This window comes from Glycine max, chromosome 18 (assembly GCF_000004515.6).
Source record: "Glycine max cultivar Williams 82 chromosome 18, Glycine_max_v4.0, whole genome shotgun sequence".
In the NCBI taxonomy this organism is placed as follows: domain Eukaryota; kingdom Viridiplantae; phylum Streptophyta; class Magnoliopsida; order Fabales; family Fabaceae; genus Glycine; species Glycine max.
Window position 1 is genome coordinate 14,586,673 of NC_038254.2, and position 22,413 is coordinate 14,609,085.

Consider the following 22,413-nt stretch of genomic DNA (forward strand, 5'->3'; position numbering starts at 1 on the left):
ATTCATACTTCAAATAACTCCTTAGAGCTTAATCTAGATAAATAGTGTCTTAATCCTACATCAATTTGTTATCTTGTGATATGAACTAATCCATGAGAAGAAGAGGAAATTAACTTTGCAGAGATATATAAGAAAAATAATTGAAAAACAAAGAAATTTCAGGTTTATTTTTTGGTCATTCAATAAGTAGTCAATATTTTTTAAAGAAGAAGAAAAATACTGCTCTTTATTCAAATTGAGGAAAAGAGGTTCATACATCATGTTGCAGATAGCTAACATTCTAAGGTGAAACCTCTTTTATTTAGTATCTTTCCTAAAGCATGAAAGCTAGAGAAGCCAACTTATTAGCAATAATTCTTCTTATCCATTGAACACCAGGTGATGAAAAAGAGTGCATCAATTGAATGCAATCTTTGATAATGCCATCAAAATATGTGTAATGCAGTGTTGGTCCCTTATTACATGACTTCAACACACCATCTTAAGGCTAGAGATTCTGCCACTCTTATGCTATAAGTATTTGCATAAACTTTGTTGCAGCTGCCAAAATTCCTGCAAATATCAACTCATTAAAACACATTATTACATTTTCTGATCAGTTCCACCATTTTGTCAACAACAAAAATTAAACTTCCATTATGTGGATTTGAAAGAAATTCAGAACCGTTAATTTGAAACAAAATAAAGAGGAGGAAAGAAAGAGAGAGAGGGAATAAAAGGTAGCTTGGCAGGGAAAATAATAGTAAATTTTTAGTGAAGAAAGCGCAAAAGGGGCTTTGACAAAAGTTAATTAGAGAAGCTTCTTGTTTTAAGAAGAAAAGATAAAAAAAAAAGGTTGTACAATTATCATACACTATCAACCTGTGCAAACTACATTTATTTCACATCAATTTTAATTTAAACCAGTTTCCTTTCCCTTTAATAACCTGTCCTAAACATACAAACACAGAGTCTCAAAAACACATACACATCCATAAAAACAATACTTTTGATTTATATTTATGAATCTAGAAAAAAAATTAAAACACAAAAATGATTGAAAGTAATAAAGAAGATGTGTAAATGTAATAATACCTAAAAATCTTACCCGTAACAAAGGCAATGAATGATGAGTGTATCCAACACCCGTGAAGTAGAGAGCAGAAGGTATATCATTTGCAAGGAAAGTGAGGTCCAAAACAAAAATAAAACAGAGAACCATGAGTATATCTCCAAATCAAGAAAATTTTCAAAAACGAAAATAAGGGAATATAAAACTTAAAAACCTTACCCGTAAGGAAAGTGAGGTCGAAAACGAAAATGAAGCAGAGAACGATGAGTATATTTCCAAATTGGGAAAAATTTTAAAAAACGAAAATAGGAAAATATAAAACCTAAAAACCTTACCTATAACCAAAGGCTCCTATGATGCGATAGCCATGTTCGATCCAATATCCAGCACTGGTGTCTTGAGAGGATGAGTAGCGAGAGGAAAGTGAAGCAAAGAACGATGAGTACCAACAGAAGAAGAGAGTAATGGAGTTCCCTGATTAGTTTCCAAAATCAACAATACAAAACCACACAAATTTCATTCATATGTTATCAAAGCCAAGTGATGTACCTATTGGAAGGTGTTGAGGGATGCCAAAATGGAGCCTCTAATCCAGACACTGTACTTCCTCTTTGGTGGTGCCACCACCTTAATTTTCATGCTGCTTGGTGCTAATGTTGTGATCTCCTTGCTCATCCTATCAGCAATGCCACGGAACATTGTTGAGCCATCACCACAATGTTACCATAGAGGTCCTTCTTGATGTCAGTATTTCCAAAATGATTTCCTAAAGCATTGGCAGATGCAAGAAAGTCTTACCAAACTCTCCAAACAGCTGGAAAGTGAAATAATTAATTCTTGTGGACAAAATGTATTTAGCATCTGCCTAGAATTGGCAGATGCAAGAAAGGCTTTTTAGTTCTATCAGTATGCAATTGATAAATGCTATTTGGTTTTTTGACCCAGTTTGAAATTTCATGTGTATGTCTAATTTGATACTTCAAGTTACTACATACTATGTAGTAACTGTGGTCAAGAGTGCACTTGGTTTCATGTTCACTTTTTTATCAACAATCATAGCGTGTGCACCTGAATGGTATTTTGCATCTTTAACTCTTTTTCACCTCCTCAGTTGTAGCTTGACCATCCTGTCAAAACAAAACTACTGAATGATGTAAGAAACAATCTAAGGTTATCATAAAAATTGCAAGAAAAATGGAACTTTAATCAAGGAAATCACAGCTGATAAAAAAATAGATAACCTTATGCTAATTAAAAAAAATCATTTCATATATAGCCTTAGCAACCCAGTTGCCAAACTCATTTTAGAGTTTTTTTGCTGCATAAAGACTTCATAGCCCTTGAATAATCCAAAACTTACAAAATGTGTTTAATTAGAATTAAGAGAATAACTCAACCAAACACTTAAATCCATTGATCGCAAAGTTTAACTGCAGTAAATAAAGGAAGAAAGTTGTATACCTCCATGCCATTGATGTGATCTGAACTCAGCTTTTAGAGTGTGTCTTCATGGTTCAAGATTTGACTTGAGGAAAGGTTTTAACTTGTCTTCAAGGAAATCATTCCCAAACATTTGAGAAAAAAAAATAAAGAATACAAATTTTTAGCCAGAATCTCTTTAAAGACTTTTTAAAACATAGAAGAAAGCATTTATGCATGTTCCATAAACCATGAGGAACCACATTATGAACCTAACCAACTCCATCTAAATTCCAAAGGAAAAAAGAAGGCCTCTAGGACCCTCTAGTTGCCATTACAAACCCCATTCCTTTTTCGTCATCAAAAAGTCATGTCTAACAACGCAAAAGTTATCAACAAACCCTATAACAACTCCTTCTCCAACAGTCTCGAACCCACCATCTTGAAACCATGCTCCCTGTGGCAGACCCAAAAACTGTGGTGTCTGCATAGTCGCAGTCCTTACAGAAAAATTGAAAATCACATTGGACACTTCATTGCTCCTTGATAGTTTCTCTGCCTTCATGATTAAGCAATTTCAAAGGGTAAGAATACTTTTCCATGTTAATAATATGCTAGAATGTAGCTAAAATTGAACAATGGAAGTTCTGCTCCACTTAGTTGATTCCCTTCCAAGCCTAACTCACCTAAAATTTTTGATAAGTCTGTACTCCTCGTTAGATCAAAGACTGGTATTTCGCTATTGTTGTTGTAACCAGAAGCTGATGAAATTGCTGGCAAATAGAAAGGAAGATAGAGTATATAGAAGTCAATATTAAAAAAATAGTGTGTAACACCTTGTCATTCATTCATCAAAGGGATAAGAAAAAAATACTTAGGAAAATAAATATATTACCTTTAGGTTTTCTCTTAAACCTCCATACCAGAAATATATCGATTCCAAGGCAGATCAACCCCACCACAACAACTAATATTATCCAAATTTTGGTCCTTTTCTCCCCACCGCCTGTATTTGAAAACAGAGAAATCATATGTTGTAATTATAATCTGACAATCAGGGAAACTTGTGAGAACTTGTTTGAAATTTGAAGTGATGTTTCCCTTCCCATCATATTCATGCATAGACAACAAATTAACAGATATTCTCCCCCCATATGCAATATGGGAAGAATTTCTTATTTAATGTACTAAGCAAATGTTTTCTTGTGCATTGAAAATTGGAAGAATGCATATAAGATGGGATGTAAGATGGATTTGTTTATCAAAATTAAATAAAGTTAAAAAAACTAATCAATGAATGAAAATATAGACAAAATACTTTGTTATTGTTACCTAAATCAGCATCAGCAAGACGAATGTTGAGTAAACTTTCAAGATTATTTTTAGTTCAAAATTCTCCAACCGTGCAAAATGCGGCAACTTGGTACACCTTTGCTCCAAGAAACCATCTTCTCTGACACTAACCTCAGCTCCAGAAGAACTACTATTAGAAGCTCTCTCAGTCTCAGCCTTTAGTGGAGTCTTCCTCCCACACCCCTTGACCAATTCGTATTATTCCACTCCTCCCAATGCACTGGCTGAAACCCTTGCATGCAACTACAAATAGGAGAGTTACCCATATCACACACTGCAAAACTACCACAAAAGTTATTATTCCATTGTTTCCCATCTTAATAGTGCTCACACTCATTGCATTAAATTAAACAAAAAAGTTAATAGTGCTTAAACATGGCCGAGATCAGTTACATGATACCATTCAGCTCAGTTAAATACTAAAAAGTTTCAAAGATGTAACCAATGAACACAAACACAACATGAATCAGAGAAACCATTTGAGTCATCAACATTAAACCACATCTAAGAACATACCAAATCTACACAAATTCCACTAGATCTACAACCTGAAAAGTTATATACTCACTCAAATAGGACCTTTCAGTTATGTTGGATATACTCGTTCATCAGCCCATATATGAGGTTCCCATAATTGACCTGGTAAATAAAAAAAATGATTGAGGTTAAAAATGAGAGAAACCATTACTTGGAATAGTTCAAATCATATCCTTCCAGTCTGTGCAATAGAGAACAAAAGGCAATAACTAAAATTTTAGCCATAACACACGAATTTGCCAACCTAATTTTGTTTTGTAAAAAAAATCATGAAAATAAACTTCATTAGTCTATCTACAGATTCCGTAAAATGTTGCAACCCTGATTTATGGTGTCATATATATATCCAGGCTATCACCATGCAATGTAAGAAATAATATATAATATATTTATCTAATTCATTTGCTATTATGCCACCATCCTACTTTACATATTTGGAGTGTTCCCTGCTGTTCACAATATCCCATAGAAGTATTTATAAAACAAACAAAAAGAGGAGACCCGTGATGCAGAGAAGAAAGCATATACACCCAGACCTCTCAAACTTCAAAACCAATCACTGCACAACAAAGTATTTATAATCAAATACAGAGAATTGATGTGGAACATATTTTTTATATATGTTGTGGCATATTGTGACAACAAAAACAATTAAGTTAAGAAAGATGCACAACATCTCTGCATCTGGAACTTTAGGGTTTAGGAGAAAAAATAATGAAGCATAAAATTAAAAAAAGTAAAACCCGAAAACTCTAAATAAAAACTTAAAATTAAGTCGGGAATGGAGCAGAACATTGATGGAGGAAAAAAGTTACCTTTAGTATTTTTTTTTCTACTCCAATCCACCGTCCATCCTTCCTAATCACTATCGAATATTGATGGGGAAAAAAGGGTTACATGCATAAAAACTCGTAGACTTTCTGTAAAAGTCTGAACAAAATCAGAAATATGAGTTTTAGGGAAAAACAACAATGAAGCATAAAAAAAAACACAAAAAATCAGACAAAAAACGGTGATAGATTAACGATTGGAGATTAGCGATAAGCAAAAGGGGCTTACACGATCAGTATGTATATCCTTTGTAACCTTCGATGGCTTCACGAATCTCTTTCCTGCGGAGGAAAATGATGACAAATTATTGAAAAAGATAGAAGGAAGGGAAAAAAGAGTGGAAAAGAGACATGCACAACAGAGAAGCAAGGAAAGAGGAAGAAGAGAGCCAAGCGAATAAAACCCGGAATGACCAACCCAAAAGCACCACCTCACACTAAGAACAAAATCAGCAGAGCACGTGGCAACAAAAAATAAATCAAGCATGGATGTGTCAACAAAACTACAAATGAGAAAATTGGAACTGCAATATTAGAACCAACACAACAAAAAGCAGCAATCCACGTGCCAGAAAACCAAGCCTAAAGCTGGAGGGATATAAAATGACCAAAAAGTCAGGAAAATGGATAGATGTCAACACCTCAGCCATGGACATTTTAGTAAATTTGTCATACTCCAGTTTTAGTATATAGATATTGATACAATAATTGTACAAACAGAAGTCTATCTACATACTATCTAATAAAAGAGAAGTACTTGGAAAACCCTATTGTGCCCCTTCTTAGAATTTTGACACGTGTCACTTTCTTTGGTTTTTTGGTCATTTTGTCCCTCCCTTTTTTTGCACCGTTTTTTGTTGTCATCGCCACATGTCGCTCCCTGATTGCTGGATTTCAATTTCCCATTTAATTTCGCTTAATAATCGCCTGTCTTCTCTCTTAGTTTCTCTTTCTCTTCCGCAATTTTCTCCACGTTACTCCCTCTTCTTCAATCTTCTCTTTCTCTTCCTCAATCTTCTCTTCCACTCTCAGATTTGTGTTTTGTTTCCCTTTCTAGATTTTATTTACCTTAATCCTTCGTCTACTTTTTGCTTCCCTTGACTCCACCATTCCAGGTCATTCACGCAAGGTTTGTTTCTTATAATTTCTTATCTTTTCCAATACTGTTTTTACCTAATTTAATTATCTGGATTTGCATGCAAGCTCTCCACCTCATTCATGGGTGTTTGATTTTGTTAATTTCGATCTTTTTGCAGTTTTTGTGATTTTTATTTGGATCAGGGTGTCTGTGGCCCAGTGGTATTTCGGGTTCAATCGCTTATAATTGGTCTCAACTCAACATGAAAACTGGTGTTAAGATCATTCACGCAAGGTTTGTTTCTTATAATTTCTTATCTTTTCCAAAACTGTTTTTTACCTAATTTAATTATCTGTATTTGCATGCAAGCTCTCCACCTCATTCATGGGTGTTTGATTTTGTTAATTTCGATCTTTTTGCGGTTTTTGCGATTTTTATTTGGATCAGGGTGTATGTGGCCCAGTGGTATTTCGGGTTCAATCGCTTACAATTGGTCTTGGCTCAACATGAAAACTGGTGTTAAGATCATTCACGCAAGGTTTGTTTCTTATAATTTCTTATCTTTTCCAATACTGTTTTTTTACCTAATTTAATTATCTGGATTTGCATGCAAGCTCTCCACCTCCTCATTCACGGGTGTTTGATTTTGTTAATTTCGATCTTTTTGTGATTTTTGCGATTTTTATTTGGATCGGGGTGTCTGTGACTCAATGGTATTTTGGGTTCAATCGCTTACAGTTGGGGATATATTCAGATGCAGGGTATCAACACATCAACCTTAAGCTTTGATCATGAGCATGCTGATGTTAATTTATTCAAGCCTTTCTGATCACTTACAGTTTCTTTGCAGAAATCAAACTTGCAGTAAACGTATGCCTAGATCACTAGGACATGAAGAAAAGATGCAAAAACATTTTCTTCTTGGGTATATATGATGATACATTCATTTGAAAGTCATCTTGCATTTCTGTCAGCATATTTCTAACATAATGTTACCTAATATCTGAATTAAACATTATTTTAGGGAGTTGGCTACTTGAAGTATGATAATTGTGAAAATGATGGTATATTAGCCACAGAAAGGTATGCATGATCTTTAAATACAAACAATTAAGTATCTACATGCTTATAATGTTATTAAACAAGGAATTCACCGTTTCATATCATACATTTTTTAGAACAGGTATCCACCAATGAGTGAAGCTTTGTTAAAAACTAGAAGGCCAATCATCTTCTCTATGTGTGAATAGTGAGTTAAATTGGTGATGATCTCATATAGAGAGAAAGTAAAATTAGTATTCTATTTGCTCTAATTTCCCTCTAATTAAGTTGACAGAAACTGCATATAATATGAACCAAGCTTTGTTCACAAAAGTTGTTGTTGGAAGCTTTGTATTCAGCACTTGAGTAAAAAAAGTCTATTAAACTATAATTTAGATATTATATATCTCAATGGAGCCTAAGCATGTTTGAAATGTTGTATGATTCTTTTTCTTTTGTTATTAATTCAATTGACAAACTGAAATTGATATACAGTTTCTGTTACAACTTACAAGTCCCACTTTAAAGTTCTATTCATTGCACTCTGTATTTTAGCTTCTAATCACAATCCATTCTTGATTTTGCTAGACCAAATCATGATGGTTTGTACAGAGCTATAGACATCTACTTGAAGGTAGGATTTTGTTTATTCTTCATGGTTTTTGTGTCTATTCCTGCTTAGTTCATAACTTCTGATTGTTGTGTGTCTCAAGCTTATGGGTTAGAAGTAAATATAAAACATGTTGTCTGACCATAATCAACATCAATTGACTGACACTCAATTTCTTTTTTGTTGCTATCTTTATTGCTCTGAAGAAAATGTTTTGTTTTATTTGATTGGTTCCTATTTTAACTGACTGCACATTTTTGGTAACTTGACAATTGGTGCCTTTGTGATGTCTTGTCATTTTGATTTATTAATTTACCTATGAATTTAACTTTCTCATATGAATATTTCTACAATGTTCAGAGTTCTTTAGTAGTTTTCTATTGACACACTAATCTGTTACTGCTTAATGGCGTGTATATATATATTTTATATATAATGAGGAAATACCTTTCCCCAAAATGTGAGGTTTCGAAGTTCAAATTCACTCTGAGCCATTTACTGATATGATGAGAAAATAGACAATATATATGTGCAAACAAAAAAATATGCTTCTGATCAGCTTCTTCAGCAGGAAAAGAGGGAAGTTGATTGCTCATGATGCACGTGCCGCCTTGACCAGTTGATGACATTTATTTTACTAATTAACTTTGTTATTTTGTTAGGAGCACCCGAATTTGACAAAAGCTGAAAGGAAGAAGCTATGTGGACATCTAAATATGTGTGGTTGAAATAATAACCGGTGCAATTACTAAGGTAGATGATAACGTAGTAGGTAAGAAACCTAACAGAATGGGTGGAAATAAACGAAATAGAAGGCGGGAAAAATGGATTAAGGGTTTGGCACATGAAAGAAGGCTGAGTGACAAAGTAGGAAGTCACCGTCCATGGACAATCATGGATTCAAAGCTAGAAGTCTGGAATATGTTTGTCGTAAATTGCAAGTGGAAAAGTCACAAATACAGATGGCAAGATGTTCAATTTTGGTTCGGGATATGCATGAAAAATGTAAGCAAAGGCAAGGAAAAAATCACCAAATGAATGCACATCCAGTGAGGTATTCGGTTTAGACTGACCTTGCTTGAGCCAGTTGATGAACCAGAAGTCATGGCGGCAATCGCGTTGAGAGAATGATTTCCTTGGAGTTAAAGTGGAGGTCGTAGAAAAAGGGAGCGTGGTTTGGTGGTGTAAGGTAATGGGTGATGGAAGGGTCATTGCTTTTCTAAGGGTGTAACTGGCGGCAAGTTAAGTGGTTTGGGAACTGTGGAGCATTGAATGCTACATCTAAAGATTGGACGTGAATGGGCAAAATAATCAGTGTGAAGGTCCGTGGTGGTGGAGGCAGGTGAAGAGGTTTTTTTATTGCTGAATATAACAAAGATTTTGACACTATTTTTTTATTGTTACAAATACAATTGCCATTATCAAATGAATCACGTGTCTAATGCTGAAGTGGGTAATCATTTGGGAGACATAACATTTTGTATGGGCAATTGATTATCTAACAAAAGAGAAATGGTTCTACTAAAAGAGCAACAATAAGTGTATTATCCTACTAAAAGAGCCACAATAGCATATAGAGTTAATTTGTTGAATGGTAGTATTTAAATTGAGATAAGTATTTAAGTTTTTTTTGTGCAATTCATGAAAGAAATGCTTAATTTGCAGTTTATGAAAAGGGATGGAAATTTAAAATGCAGTAAATGAGAAAATGTACTTCGTAATGGAAGACTGGTTATTTGAAGTTCATGAATTGTAGATTGGCTCATTTGATGATGTTTTAACTGTATATCAGAGATCATATGAGTAAGCGGAAAATATAATTGTGCATAGAATCAAATTTGGAATCGCTAATAAATTGGATTTACCTTTTAATATTTGTAAAGACCTCTTTGAAAACCATATTGGTGGTTGAAGTCATTTTTTTTTTCTGATCATGTATTAAAATTCGAAGTCCTTTCTTTGACTTGACCCTTGATAATGCAACATATAATTTGCCATGTGAAAAAACTGATTTTGGCAAGTAAAGTCCAACTGAAGATAGGGATTGTCATTGAGATTTGTTAATCGTCTTTGCATAAGAAAGCATTATTGGAAATTATCTCCTCAATAGCTTAAAAGGCCATGGTGACTATGAAGGTGGCATAGACATTCATGGGATATAAACATGATCTTCGATATTTGTCCCAGAAATTATGTCAGTTGCAATAACATGTTTTGCTAGCCTTGTGACAATTAACCTAGTACCGTTATACAACCCTTGAGTTTGGTCTAAGTTCCTTAAGAGCATTATAGGTGTTCCAATTTTGAGTTTGAGACAATGATTGGGTAAGCCAGAAGTTGTCAATGAATTAAGAAATTCAGTTGTGAGTTAGCAGAAATGACTACTTTCAATGGTTTCGGATTTGTCAACTGAATCAGAGCTCAGATATTCCATTTGTTCACCTATGATTATTTTAGACATAAAAATGCAAATTCATTAACAAAAAATGTCAAATCCAGCAAAGTTGCAATATAAATCATTATTATGATTTCGTCGGGACTAAAAGATGAAAACCACAATAAGATAATTTAGTATATGATCACCTGGTATCAATGCAAGTATATAATCATTAACTTGTTGTACTGTTTCATTTGTAGAAGCTAATATTGCTCTGAATTGGAAGTATTCACGATCATTGTGATGATGACATAAATCTAGGAATGTAGAGCTAACTATACTATGAATAGGATCATTATATTCTGTGATTAATAGTTCATGTGAAATTTCAATAGTAGCGTAGCCATCATTGTCATGTCCAATAATACCATCACCAATATCTATAATCCATTGTGCAAAAGTCATAATTTCTTCTTGATCTGTTGCTTGCATGTTGTTTTGTAAGAGCATGTTTTTTGTCAGCCTCAAGATCTGATAATAATCCCATAGATAAGAGGAATTAATTGTTGCATTAACAATATCAGAGCGGCTGCCTCTTGGAATGACTGGCAGGATCTGTCGGAAATCTCCACCAAAGACCATTACTTTACCTCCAAAGCTTTTATTGTCCCTTGAGTTGTGTTTGATGATATCTCTAAGGCTGTGATCAAGTGCCTTAAAACAGAATTTATGAGCCATGGGTGCTTCATCCCAAATGATCAGACTTGTCTGATTTAATAGTTCAGCTAATTGAGTTCCTTGATGGATATTGCAAGTTGAGTCTTCAAAAACTGGAACTGGAATTTTGAATTTTGAATGTGCAGTTCTACCTCCAGGCAATAATAGAGAAGCTATGCCACTAGAAGCAACCATAATTACAATTTTATTGTCAACTCTTAGTGAACTTGCGAGTTTTTTTCCAAATGTATGTTTTTCCTGTACCTCCATATCCATAGAGAAAAAATATACCATCTTCATCTTTATTAACAACTTCAACAATCTGGTTATAAATCGATGCTTGTTCGTCTGGAATTATCGATATGTGGTGTTAGATGCAAAGAAAAATGAATCCAGTTGAAGTACTGATTTGAAGATGAGAAAAGTTAACAAAGAAATGGACATAACAATTCTTAGAGGTGTAAATTGCTTTGTAGTTAATATACCTGTTATCTGAGAAAATAGATGTTCAAACTCTGATATGAGTTCTTGATTGTTGTAATTGAGTTAAGCTAATATAAGGCTATTGTCTAGATAGGTTGGGCAATTCGCATCTTCTAGATATGACATTGAAGGATAGTTTGTAAGCGATCTTTGATTTGCTTGCAACAATTGTTCAATTTCACGCAAGACCAGATTTTGAAGAGTCCTATCATCAAGCTGTAATGCTAACACACAAAAGGAAAAAAAGTCAAATTATGTGTCGCATCAATATTCATCTGTGTCATGGGAAATTACTACTAACTTGGACTTGTTGATGATTTTTTATAATTATAGACAATATCATCAGCCATTCAATGCCAAGTTTGGTCCCAAACTTGTTCAGGTTTGTTCATTGTTGTAGTTAAAAGTAACAACACAAATAGCTTTCTTATATAATGTGCTGAGCTCCAGTCTTTTGCTTCTTTGATTGCCTCAATGAATTCTTTATCATTTTGCAAAAACCCCATAGTAAAACATGCTTCTCTATATGTAGGATATTGAACATTACCAACTATTCTTAAATCCTCAAATGAGGTAGGTCCTTTGCAAATAGTAAGCATCATCCTCAAGTAAAATAATTTGCTTGTAATTGGTGGGACCCATAGTAATCTACCAATGGTGTAGCCTTTCTTCATAAGGTGACAACATCTTTTCTTCTTGCTATATACAAACTTAGAAACAAATTCTGCATAAGTAAGATTTCTTCCTTCAACAAAATTTTGGTTGGTGTTCATCCATGAAATAAACTTTGAATCAGAGATACTTGGCTTAGACAATACATCATCAATATCATCATGGTCTTCGTAGACAATACTATGTCAGCCTGGAAGATGGAAGTGCAATCTTTCAACAACAGGTTTTCTGCCATGTATTGGAAACCCAAAGATTCTCCAAGTAGATTCACAAGGACATATGTATCTGTCGGGAAGATAGATGTAGGTGTTAAAACAATAATGGTTAGATAAATTAGAGATTAATTTTTAATAATACCTGCAATCTAGATATTCTTTGATCTCATCATTATGAGTGCTACCATTGTGAATTGGATCATTATCATCATGAATCAAAACAACAGTTACTCTATCATATCCTTTGTTGATGTACTTAAATAAATATTTGATAGAAGTGCTTTGGTTAAACCATTCAACATTGATATGGGCTTGGTATTTTCTAAGCAATCTTGGATTGTAAGGTACAATATACCTATTATCAATTATAACACCATTTTTCTCAATTGTGTGACCATTATTTCTTCTACGATAGACCGGATAACCATCTGCATCTAAAATAGTATGCGGCTGGAACATTTTAGGATAGAAACGACTACACTTGCCTTCTTTCATGCATGGAGATCCAGGTCTCAAAATTCCACATGGGCCAAGAACCATATGGTTTTTTACTAATGAATGCAGTTTTGTATCATCTTGCTGTGAAGGTATTTCTGCTGATATAATTTGATCAATTTCATCCGAGGATGGATATTTGTTATCGGGATGTAAAAAAAGCAACAAACGGACATGAGACAACCCTCATTTTTGAAATTCTATTGTATACATATCTGCAATTCATTAGTAAGACTGTTAATAGGTAGCAATTAAAGTTATCAGATACGGCTGTGTGGTCAATATTAACAGTGCAAAATAAGAATTTGGCACATAATATAAATTCACCAAAGTTAGAATCAACTTACATGCAATAACTTTCCCTAGCATCTGATTCTTTGTCAAGTCCATCAATATTAGTTCATACTTTAGTTTGAAGACTCTGGAGATTATGCCTGGTCTATCTGTTGCTTTTAGATTCAAGGGATTTAGCAATCTATGGATTTCAGGCCAGTTTGGATTGCAGGTTAAAGTAATAAACAGATTTGGGAAGCCCACATGGCTGCATATGGCCATACCATCAAAATAAAGTTGATCCATATAGCGTGGACTACCAACAAAGGTTGAAGGCAAAATGACTCTTTTACCTTTATTTAGGCCTTTCGTGCTTCCATCATCCAATGAGTGTTGTAAGCTCCAAAACTTATCAACTCGAAGTTTTTTTTGGTTGTTTCTGATGTAAGAAAGTCTTTCTGATTTAACCATAGTATATTGCTCAACAACAAATTGTTGGAATAGTCTCCCAGAATTCAACAAATTTTTTGATTCATTTGATCTGCATTGTAGCCTGTAAGCAAACCACTCCCTCATTGTAAGACGATTTCTTATCCTTTTCTTACTATCTGGTGCACTACTATGTAGGATATCAGGTCTATATCCATCTTCCCCGTAAGGAAATAGGAGAGGGTATTATAAAGCTAGATAGCTAGAATGTAATTCATGGATCTTTTGTAATTGTCCATGTTGAGTTTCAATAATAATATCTCTTTTTGAATTTGCATCAAAATCGCCTACAATTAGCGTTGTAACTTCTGGAACAGTAGGTACATTATATGTACGACCATCTTTTTCACGGTTAGTAATCAATTTCAACTTTATATTATCCACTTGACCATCTTGCAATCTATCTCTTGCCATCTTGAAAGTTTTTGCATGCACGTCGTATTCATCCAGCATCTCACTAAGTTGTGAAACAATGTGCCCTTGAATTTGATTATGTGGACTGCTGACAAAAGTAGCCAATTATATATATGATGATTGCAAGATTAGCAATGCAGAATAAAGAATTAGAATCTGTTTAAATCTAACATTCTTTATGGATGTTGTGCATTTATAATAATAACAATGAAAGAGTAACTACCTTATTGCATTAATCCTATTCTACACTTCATTTTCTTTTGAATCTATTTAAATCTAACATTCTAAATGGATGTTGTGCATTTATAATAATAACAATGAAAGAGTAACTACCTTATTGCATTAATCCTATTTTGCACTTCATTTTCTGTGTCAAAGATATACACTTGTGCAAATTTAGGTTCTTTCCCAGGCATTGGTAACATGCTGCCTATTCTGTGACATGGTTGACCTTGAATTCTTATTGTAGGAAGTCCTCTTGAATGATTAATTGATTTGTCGAACTTAATACCAGCAGAAGTAAAGACAAACATCATGTTATATGTCCTCATGTTCTGTTGTAATTTTTACTATCAGATGTATCATGATCATACAAAAGTTGGTGGAGATATTTAGGTGGATTTTGTAACAATGGAAGTTCAACTTTGTCACCTCCACAACATAAGCTGAATCTTGGGTTTGTAGTTCTTACACGTTTTGAGATTCTTTCATCATACCACATATTTGCATTACAGTGGGTACATTGCATGAGTTGGTCACCAAGATCAGGATACCCTGAATTTGTTTAATGACATATGGTAAAATGATGTTGGCTATTGAAAATGTTTTAGAAAAACATGTAAATTGGAACACGATAAACAAAAGGAGTTCTGTACAGTGCAACCTATCTGAGGCTAAGCTAATAACATAGTATTTATGAATATTAATTGTTACCTTCTCTATTAATTGCAGGCTCATTAGCTGAGGACATACAGTTTTGATTTTCAGCTAAAGAAACTGAAGTAGAGCCTATGAAAATTGCACTTAGATCATATTATAGCATGATAATCTTGAGATTTAATTTGATAAAGTAGATTTTGAGTGGTACCTTGTGTTGATTCAGAACCCTCATCCTCTGATGAATCAGAAACATTAGCTAAAAAAGTGAATTAAATCTAAGTTAAGTGGATTTTATTTTGGTAATTAAAAGAGAATTGTAATGTGGAATGCATTCCCATAATGTTGAATGCAGCTTACAACTTGGTTGTCTTTGCGTATCAAAAAAATGTGGACAATGTATTAAATTAATAAACTAATTACAACTGTTAATTATAATTTGGAATATAATATTTTAAATTGCTTACAATGAATATTCTAAGCCTGATCATCAACTTTGTGCTGCCTGATACGTTTTCTGTTCATCCTGGCTTGTGCTGGATCAGTATGATTTCCATGTTGATGGTTATCCATGTTCTTGATACTTGTTGTTAATGTTGACTGAGTTATAAAATTCTCAGTGATTTCTTGTTGGAATGTTACAATACATGGTGAATTAAAACTTCGAAACTCCATGAACATGCAGAAGAGAAATGCTATTCCCACTCGGATCAAGACATAACTTTACTTGTTGACTAAAATTATCAATGTTGATAGTTGGTTAAATGGATCATACTTTCATAAAAATGATTAGACATGCATGTATAGGCATGATTATAGCCATGGTTTGGTGGCTGAATTAAAACTTCAAAAGTAAGTAATAAACAGTAAACATAAGGAAAATTACTAAAATTATGAATGTTGATAGCTGATTAAATGGACCATACTTTCATAAAAATGATTAGACATGCATGTATAGGCATTGTTATAGCCATGCTTTGGCAGCATCGATAAGAAATTTGATATGAAAGATGTTATGGATGACAGAAGTAGGATGTCAACCTAGGGGGAAATTGTTTTTTTGCCTATGTTATTAATTGTACATCATATTGGGAGATATGATGAAAGATGGAGTAAATTTATAAAATATCTGATTCTGCATTTGTCAAAGTTAGATCAAGGCAAACATGCCATCTAAAATAACAAATGAGGCTAAACGATGATTGATAATAAATAAATACTTAATTACATATCATTGATGATTCAAGATCATGTTTTTGGAGACTTGAAAGCTGATACTTTTGTCTTGGTGTGTATATTTTGTTCTTAGAAAATTAATCAAATATGAATGTTGGTTTAGCTGTCATGGTGATCGATGTTTCGTGGTAATTATTTCTAAGATGTTACTTTGTTGTGTGCATACTTGGAGCTAAGACAATTAAGCATGTACACCTTAAAATCAGATGTTTTAATGGCCCCCTAAAACTTTGATTGAAATTTAAGTTATCATCATTGTGAAAAACATGTTTTCTGAATTTTCTATCTAGCCATCTATGATATGTATTTCAAAATCTTACTTGTTCAGTCTTTCGCCATACATTTGAATTCATAACATTTGCGTAGGTATTGTATGAACTTTGACAATTTGTGGAGTTTCTTGAAACATGCCTTTATAACCATTAATATAACCATGCTTTGTTGGTATTTATTTTAACAATCGAACAAATAAGGATTTTGAAATATAGTCCAATAGTTAAGGTGAGATCGCATAAACAACAGAACTTAAATCCCACAATACTTGGATACAAAATAAGGTTGAAATTTTAACAAAAGTTGAGATTAAAGTTTTAAAGGAACACCACAGCAACAAAAGTAAAGGTGGGAGCCAATTTACAATATGCAAATAGCAAGCCAAAAAAAATTGTTTTGCAAAACTTGCAAGCAACCAAATGCACTAAATTGAGTCATGTTTTTTTAATTTGTTAGATGAAAGCTGTGCAGGTGAAATTAGAGAGCTCGTTGCTTCATCATCACAATCATGAAATGTCTGTCGCTTTGTAGGTGTCAATGGGAGCCCAAGCAGTGGATCATGGTCTATAGTCACAGACATGGATTTCTGGATAAAACAAATAGCAATGAATAAGTTGAATACTAAGTTGAAAGTCATGAAGTGTCAAAATGGAAGAGTTGCAAGAAAAATCATATTAAAGGATGAAGGTCATGATTAAAACTCACAGATTCATGTTTGGTAGAATGATTGGAATCAAAGGCTGGGACATTGATTTTTGAAGATGTCTGAATAAGACATACATTGATGGCAACACAACCCATGCAAAACAAATAAGTATGGGTAGAATACATAGTTTTGACAATAGTTAATGTAAAATAAGTTGTATAGAACAGTACCTCAGCATCAGGTAGCATGTCCATCACAACATCAATTAAGCTTGAGTCAATAGAACACTTCAAAATGGCAGAATTCCTGAACTTGGGTTGCACCTTTATCTTAAAAGCAAGCACATAACCCAACAGCTTATCAAGTGCTTGGGGTGAAACATTTAAATCAAAATCACCATCCTTGTGCAAAGAGAATAATTGGATGCTAAAAAAAAGGATAATGGTATTGGATATTACACAAACAAAAAATAACATATCAAAGGAAAAAAGTTGCTTTTGAATCCAAATATGTACTTCAATTTTAAGCCTATTAATTGCATCAGCTGACTGACCAATTAATTCAGTGCATTCACGATCCCAAAGCAAGAATTTTGTGTTTTCATCTCTGTGGTTGATCATCACGTCAAGCCTATACCTGGTACCATATATACCAACAGTGTGAAAAATATGAATGTATGAAGAATACACAGGATTTTAAAAGATCGCAATGACCTAAGCATAGCTTCCTGATTGTATTTGCCACATGCACATGTGAAGGGCATCATCTCTGCATCAATTTTTTTATGGCACTGAATGCAAGCTATATAACACCATGAATGATTGTCCATAACAATCCTAGTAATTGTGCCAATAGTTACACAAACAATTTCCTGTGTGAAATAGCATACACATCAAATGTTGCATAAACTTGGGATGGTGGGGGGTCAAGAATTAAAATCTATAAGATAATTACTTCAGGGATGGTGTTAATCTCAACAATAGTCTTTGCCTCAGCCTTTCCAAAGAATGATTCCTTTGATGATAATTGGATAGAACCTGAAAGCTATGAACTGCCTTAACCATGGGATTTAAACACTGACCGGGCCTCAATGCCCAACTCTGCAAGCCTACAAATATAGAATCAACAGCAAAAGTAAGACAAAAAATGATCAACACATATTAGACACCACATGGAAAAAATATCGTTCATTGAATTCTTGAATCTCCATCACCGATTGGTTAATAATTAACTTCGAAGCCTTGAAAGAATTGTTGACCGATGGTGGATAAGATCCTAAATCATTTTAAAATAGAATGATAAGGTGGAATAGCATAAACAGAAGAACAAATAAATTGAACATAAGGATATACCCTGAGCTTCCTTTATTCTACCATGGGTCAATAAAACTGTAATCGGGCCATGACCTTCATGATCATCTAAGAACTTTAAAAATTGCAAGCAATAATCATCCCACAAAGTGCAAGATAGCAATTGCTGGCTATTGGAAACAAATAGTTATGAGACAATCAGTTAATAATAATGTAATCATAGCCACAACTTGACAAAGTATATGAGACAAATTGTTAGCGACTATCAAACTTTACCTCAAGTCCTTTAGTTTAAAGACTACCCTTCTACCTTTTCCTGAAACATGACGAAAGACAACCTCGTCCACAACACCGATAACGTCTAAAGCAAGTAGGAAAATGAAGGAATGTTATTTATTCCAAAAAGAGCAAAACTTTGAAAATAAATTCAGTGGCAAAAATATAAGTTAACATACCAACCAATAGGCCAAGTTCAAACTGCCTAGCCACAACATCACCAAATTCAGCAAACCTGTATTTTCTAAAAGGGAGGTCGTCTAGAGCACACTGCCTTACAACAGTAACTTCAATAAACACCAATTTAAATTGGTGATCACAGACTCTGTATTGACCGTTGTTTTTTAGCACTTTAAAATTGTGCATGACATAAGTACAATTTTCCTTCAAGTCCATCTTCTAAGACTTCAGTTGGTCTTGTTTACAAACATCATGGATCTCATCACCCTGGATTCCGTTAAAGTTACAACACAATGGGCTGAATAATAAGTAATAAACCTAGAAAAAACCACAAAATTGAAGCATACATCGGAGTCAACAAAAACCATCTCAGCTTGCTTAGATTTGTTAGGCGTCCCAATAAACCATAGATCACTGATTCTCACAGCAAGTTAAAGAGTTTCGTTTGAGTCGTCGATGTTCTTTATCTTGTCTGGAGAACGTGCCATAATGCTGCAAAAAAACACAACAACAATGTAACACAATGCCGTTTTTCAACACCCACAACAATCATCCAAAAAACCAACAATGAGTGGCACCATCAGGCCAAAAGAAATATTGTTGTTCTTATATGATATAATGACCATGATAGCTTACTTTATCTAAACTACTTCCTGCACAACCTTGTAATGGAAATGAAAAATGGTGACGACCATAAAACCTTGTAATGTAAATGGAAAATCGTAGATAAACTTCTTGTTGCACGACCTTCTGAACGAAAAATCGCTATGACCAAAAACAAACAAACACATACCATGAGTCACAAAAAGAATGCCCATGCAAGTGCTAGAGTCAGCAACAAACCATGCACAAAAATGCACAAAACTAATGCCAAAGACATAAACTTTCCTGGTAGATGGTTTTTCGTAGATAATCTTACAAGAAAGAAGTTAAGTTTTTTAAAAAACAAAGCCCAAATAAAAAAACCAAGCCCAAAAAAGGAACCTGCCCGATGTAGATAGTATCGTAGAACAACAAAAGATGATAGAACAGGAAAAGAACGAAACAACAAAAGTACCAAGAACAAAGAAACACGATAAGCTAACATGCAATTTCTGAAAAACATAAAAACACGGACAATGAAGGCAAGATGAATGTAAGAAAAGATGCATGAAAACAACACTGAAAGAGAAGCCAAACCTCGTCCGACACAGAAAAATGAAAAGCTAACATGCATGTAAGAAAACACACATGAAAACAGCACCAAAATAAAACAGCAAAAGTACCAGGAACAGACAAACACGATAAGTTAACATGCAATTTCTGAAAAACATAAGGCAACATGAATGTAAGAAAAGATGCATGAAAACAACACCAAAAGAGAAGTCAAACCTCGTCCAACACAGAAAAACTAAAAACTAGCATGCATGTAAGAAAACATACATGAAAACAAGACCGAAAGAGAAGCCAAAAAATGAAAAGCTAACATACATGTAAGAAAAGAGAAGCCAAAAAATGAAAAGCTAACATGCATGCAATGTAAGAAAACATACATGAAAACAACATCGAAAGAGAACCCAAAACTTGTCTGTATTTGGAAAGATGAAAAGCAAAAAACCCAAACTGGAGCATGACAGATAAAATGGAAGAGATTTTAACCATGTAAAAAAGCAAACAGGAGCACGTGCACAGTCTGGGAAATCAGACACGTGTAAGAGGCAGGGGAGTGGGAAATGGAAAGGCTAAAAGACCGAAAAACCAAGGAAATGGACAGGTGTCACAGCCTTAGGTAGGGACATTTTAGAATTTTCCAGGTACTTCTCTTTTATTAGATAGTATATAGATAGATTACATGACAACCACTAATATAAATGACATTTTTTTCCTAATTACACATTCTTAAGTTGTTTGATGATATATTTGATAAATTAAATTTGTTCAAAGAATATAACAAAGTTAATATTCATAATTAATAATGTTGGATTAGGATTCTATTTAATTTCATTGTTGTTATTACTAATTTTTTTAAAACCTGATTTCTCTGCTCTCAAAAAGTGATTCTTTTGTTGCATGTTTGTTTTTTCTCACTTTGCCTTAGCTTCATTATTATTATTATTATTATTATTATTATTATTATTATTATTATTATTATTATTATTATTATTATTATTATTCCGAACTGAGGACATCTTTTTGCAGTTAGCTGAACCTCACGGGATCGTGATCCTTTGTCCAGTCGCTAACCCTCGCGGGATTGCGATGCACGTCTGTCGTCTAGTGCATTTCATTCTTTGTTTTCTTTTGACATTCTTTCTTCAAGGTTGTCCTAAGTATTGTTTTAGAATTCTATTTAATTTTATTGTTGTTGTTGTTGTTGTTGTTGTTGTTATTATTATTATTATTATTATTATTCCAAACTGAGCACGGGTTTTTGGAATTAACTCACCCTCATGGGATCGTGATCCTTTGTCCCGTCCATTGTAGCATGTGTGTCACATAGGACATTTGATTTTTTGTTTGCTTTGACATTCCATCGATATAATTTAAAAGGTAGTAAGTCGTAGTTGCATCGCACCACAGTAACATGGGTATGTTGGAAATGAGAAACAATTAGTTAATTATGAATATTAACTTTGTTCATAATTGATTGTGAATCTAATTTTAACTCTATTGCAATTAAAAAAAACTTGCAAAGTAACTTAACCACAAAATCAAACCACAAAAAACCAGACAAAAAAAAAATGCTAACCAAAATCGCAAACTAATAGGATGAATATGGCAAGAGGACCATAAAAAATAACAGAAAATGCAACACACAGGGTTTTGAAACCTTCAACATGAAAAGAGAGGAAAATCTAAGGTTGCGACACGTGGGACTTTTTTCGGTTTTTTGGTCATTTTGCCCCTCCCTTTTTTTGCACTGTTTTGTTTTGTTGGCACCGCCATGTGTCGCGTTGCATATGAAGTTTTGAACATATGTCACTTCCTGATTGGCGGATTTCAACTCCTCATTTAATTTCACTTAATAATCAGAACTGTCCTCTCTCTCTTTGTTCCTCCGCCACGTTTATTATTATTATTATTGTTGTTGTTATTGTTGTTGTTGTTGCTATTATTATTATTATTATTATTATTATTATTATTATTATTATTATTATTATTATTATTATTATTATTATTATTATTATGTATGCTCTAGCTAAATGTCCTTTTTTATGTTGTAATGCCAGGAGTGAACATTGAGATTTTTCTTTGAGGTTGCTGGTGTGTGTAGGTGGTAATAACAAAGAAAACCATTTTCCTTTTAGGAAGCATTAACCTTCATACAGTTACATTGGTGAAATTCATGCAAGTACCAGTTTGCCTATGCAGTAATCCCTTTGCTTACCAGTTTGCCTATGCAGTAATGCTCTGTATTACATAAATTTCTGACCATTTTTTTTTCTTTTCATTTTAACTTTTGTGATTCTGATGACAAAGTTTCTTGATGTTTTTTTCTTCTAATTTTCTTACTTTCTTTCTTTTCTTTATTTCATGGTTTGTGCTTCTTTGGTATAATTTTTTCCTGCCTGTTTAGTCCTTT

The 22,413-nt window shown here is 33.6% G+C and overlaps 2 protein-coding genes and 1 long non-coding RNA gene across 7 annotated transcripts; all 3 read right to left on the bottom strand.

Annotated features, from left to right (window-relative positions):
• Positions 1-206: 206 nt before the first annotated feature.
• On the bottom strand, positions 207-5,833 carry LOC121174060 (uncharacterized). Of its 5 annotated transcripts, none has more exons than XR_005889777.1 (11): positions 5,176-5,833; positions 4,392-4,462; positions 3,803-4,066; positions 3,366-3,476; positions 3,157-3,243; positions 2,513-3,029; positions 2,120-2,178; positions 1,601-1,817; positions 1,387-1,447; positions 1,088-1,256; positions 207-552 (listed from the first exon to the last, which is right to left on the bottom strand). It is a non-coding gene; the product is annotated as an uncharacterized lncRNA (long non-coding RNA). The 5 variants fall into 5 exon arrangements; XR_005889775.1 differs by having other exon boundaries at positions 1,088-1,265; XR_005889778.1 differs by having other exon boundaries at positions 1,088-1,265; positions 1,387-1,525.
• Positions 5,834-10,287: 4,454 nt separating this feature from the next.
• Positions 10,288-11,208, bottom strand: LOC106794164 (ATP-dependent DNA helicase pif1). The gene is made up of 2 exons (XM_026126843.1): positions 10,503-11,208; positions 10,288-10,361 (listed from the first exon to the last, which is right to left on the bottom strand). Exons 1-2 carry the CDS (start codon positions 11,206-11,208, stop codon positions 10,288-10,290), a joined length of 780 nt encoding a protein of 259 aa, XP_025982628.1.
• Positions 11,209-16,863: 5,655 nt separating this feature from the next.
• On the bottom strand, positions 16,864-19,067 carry LOC100813773 (uncharacterized). Its single transcript, XM_014770544.1, has 7 exons — positions 18,851-19,067; positions 18,123-18,193; positions 17,799-17,956; positions 17,601-17,721; positions 17,316-17,486; positions 17,145-17,204; positions 16,864-17,025 (listed from the first exon to the last, which is right to left on the bottom strand). The coding sequence occupies exons 1-7, from the start codon at positions 19,065-19,067 to the stop codon at positions 16,864-16,866; spliced, it is 960 nt and encodes a 319-aa protein (XP_014626030.1).
• Between the last annotated feature and the right edge of the window lie 3,346 nt (positions 19,068-22,413).

What these genes read in the sequence shown, in the direction of transcription:
- LOC100813773 (XM_014770544.1), bottom strand. Translation starts at nt 19,067, where the DNA reads ATGGACTTGAAGGAAAATTGTACTTATGTCATGCACAATTTTAAAGTG. An exon ending in TGAACTTGGCCTATTGGTTG is followed by an intron (nt 18,194 to 18,850) that starts GTATGTTAACTT and finishes CTATATTTGTAG; the next exon opens with GCTTGCAGAGTTGGGCATTG. An exon ending in AATCAGGAAGCTATGCTTAG is followed by an intron (nt 17,722 to 17,798) that starts GTCATTGCGATC and finishes ATATGGTACCAG; the next exon opens with GTATAGGCTTGACGTGATGA.
- LOC106794164 (XM_026126843.1), bottom strand. Translation starts at nt 11,208, where the DNA reads ATGGTTGCTTCTAGTGGCATAGCTTCTCTATTATTGCCTGGAGGTAGA. An exon ending in TATACTTGCATTGATACCAG is followed by an intron (nt 10,362 to 10,502) that starts GTGATCATATAC and finishes AAATAATCATAG; the next exon opens with GTGAACAAATGGAATATCTG.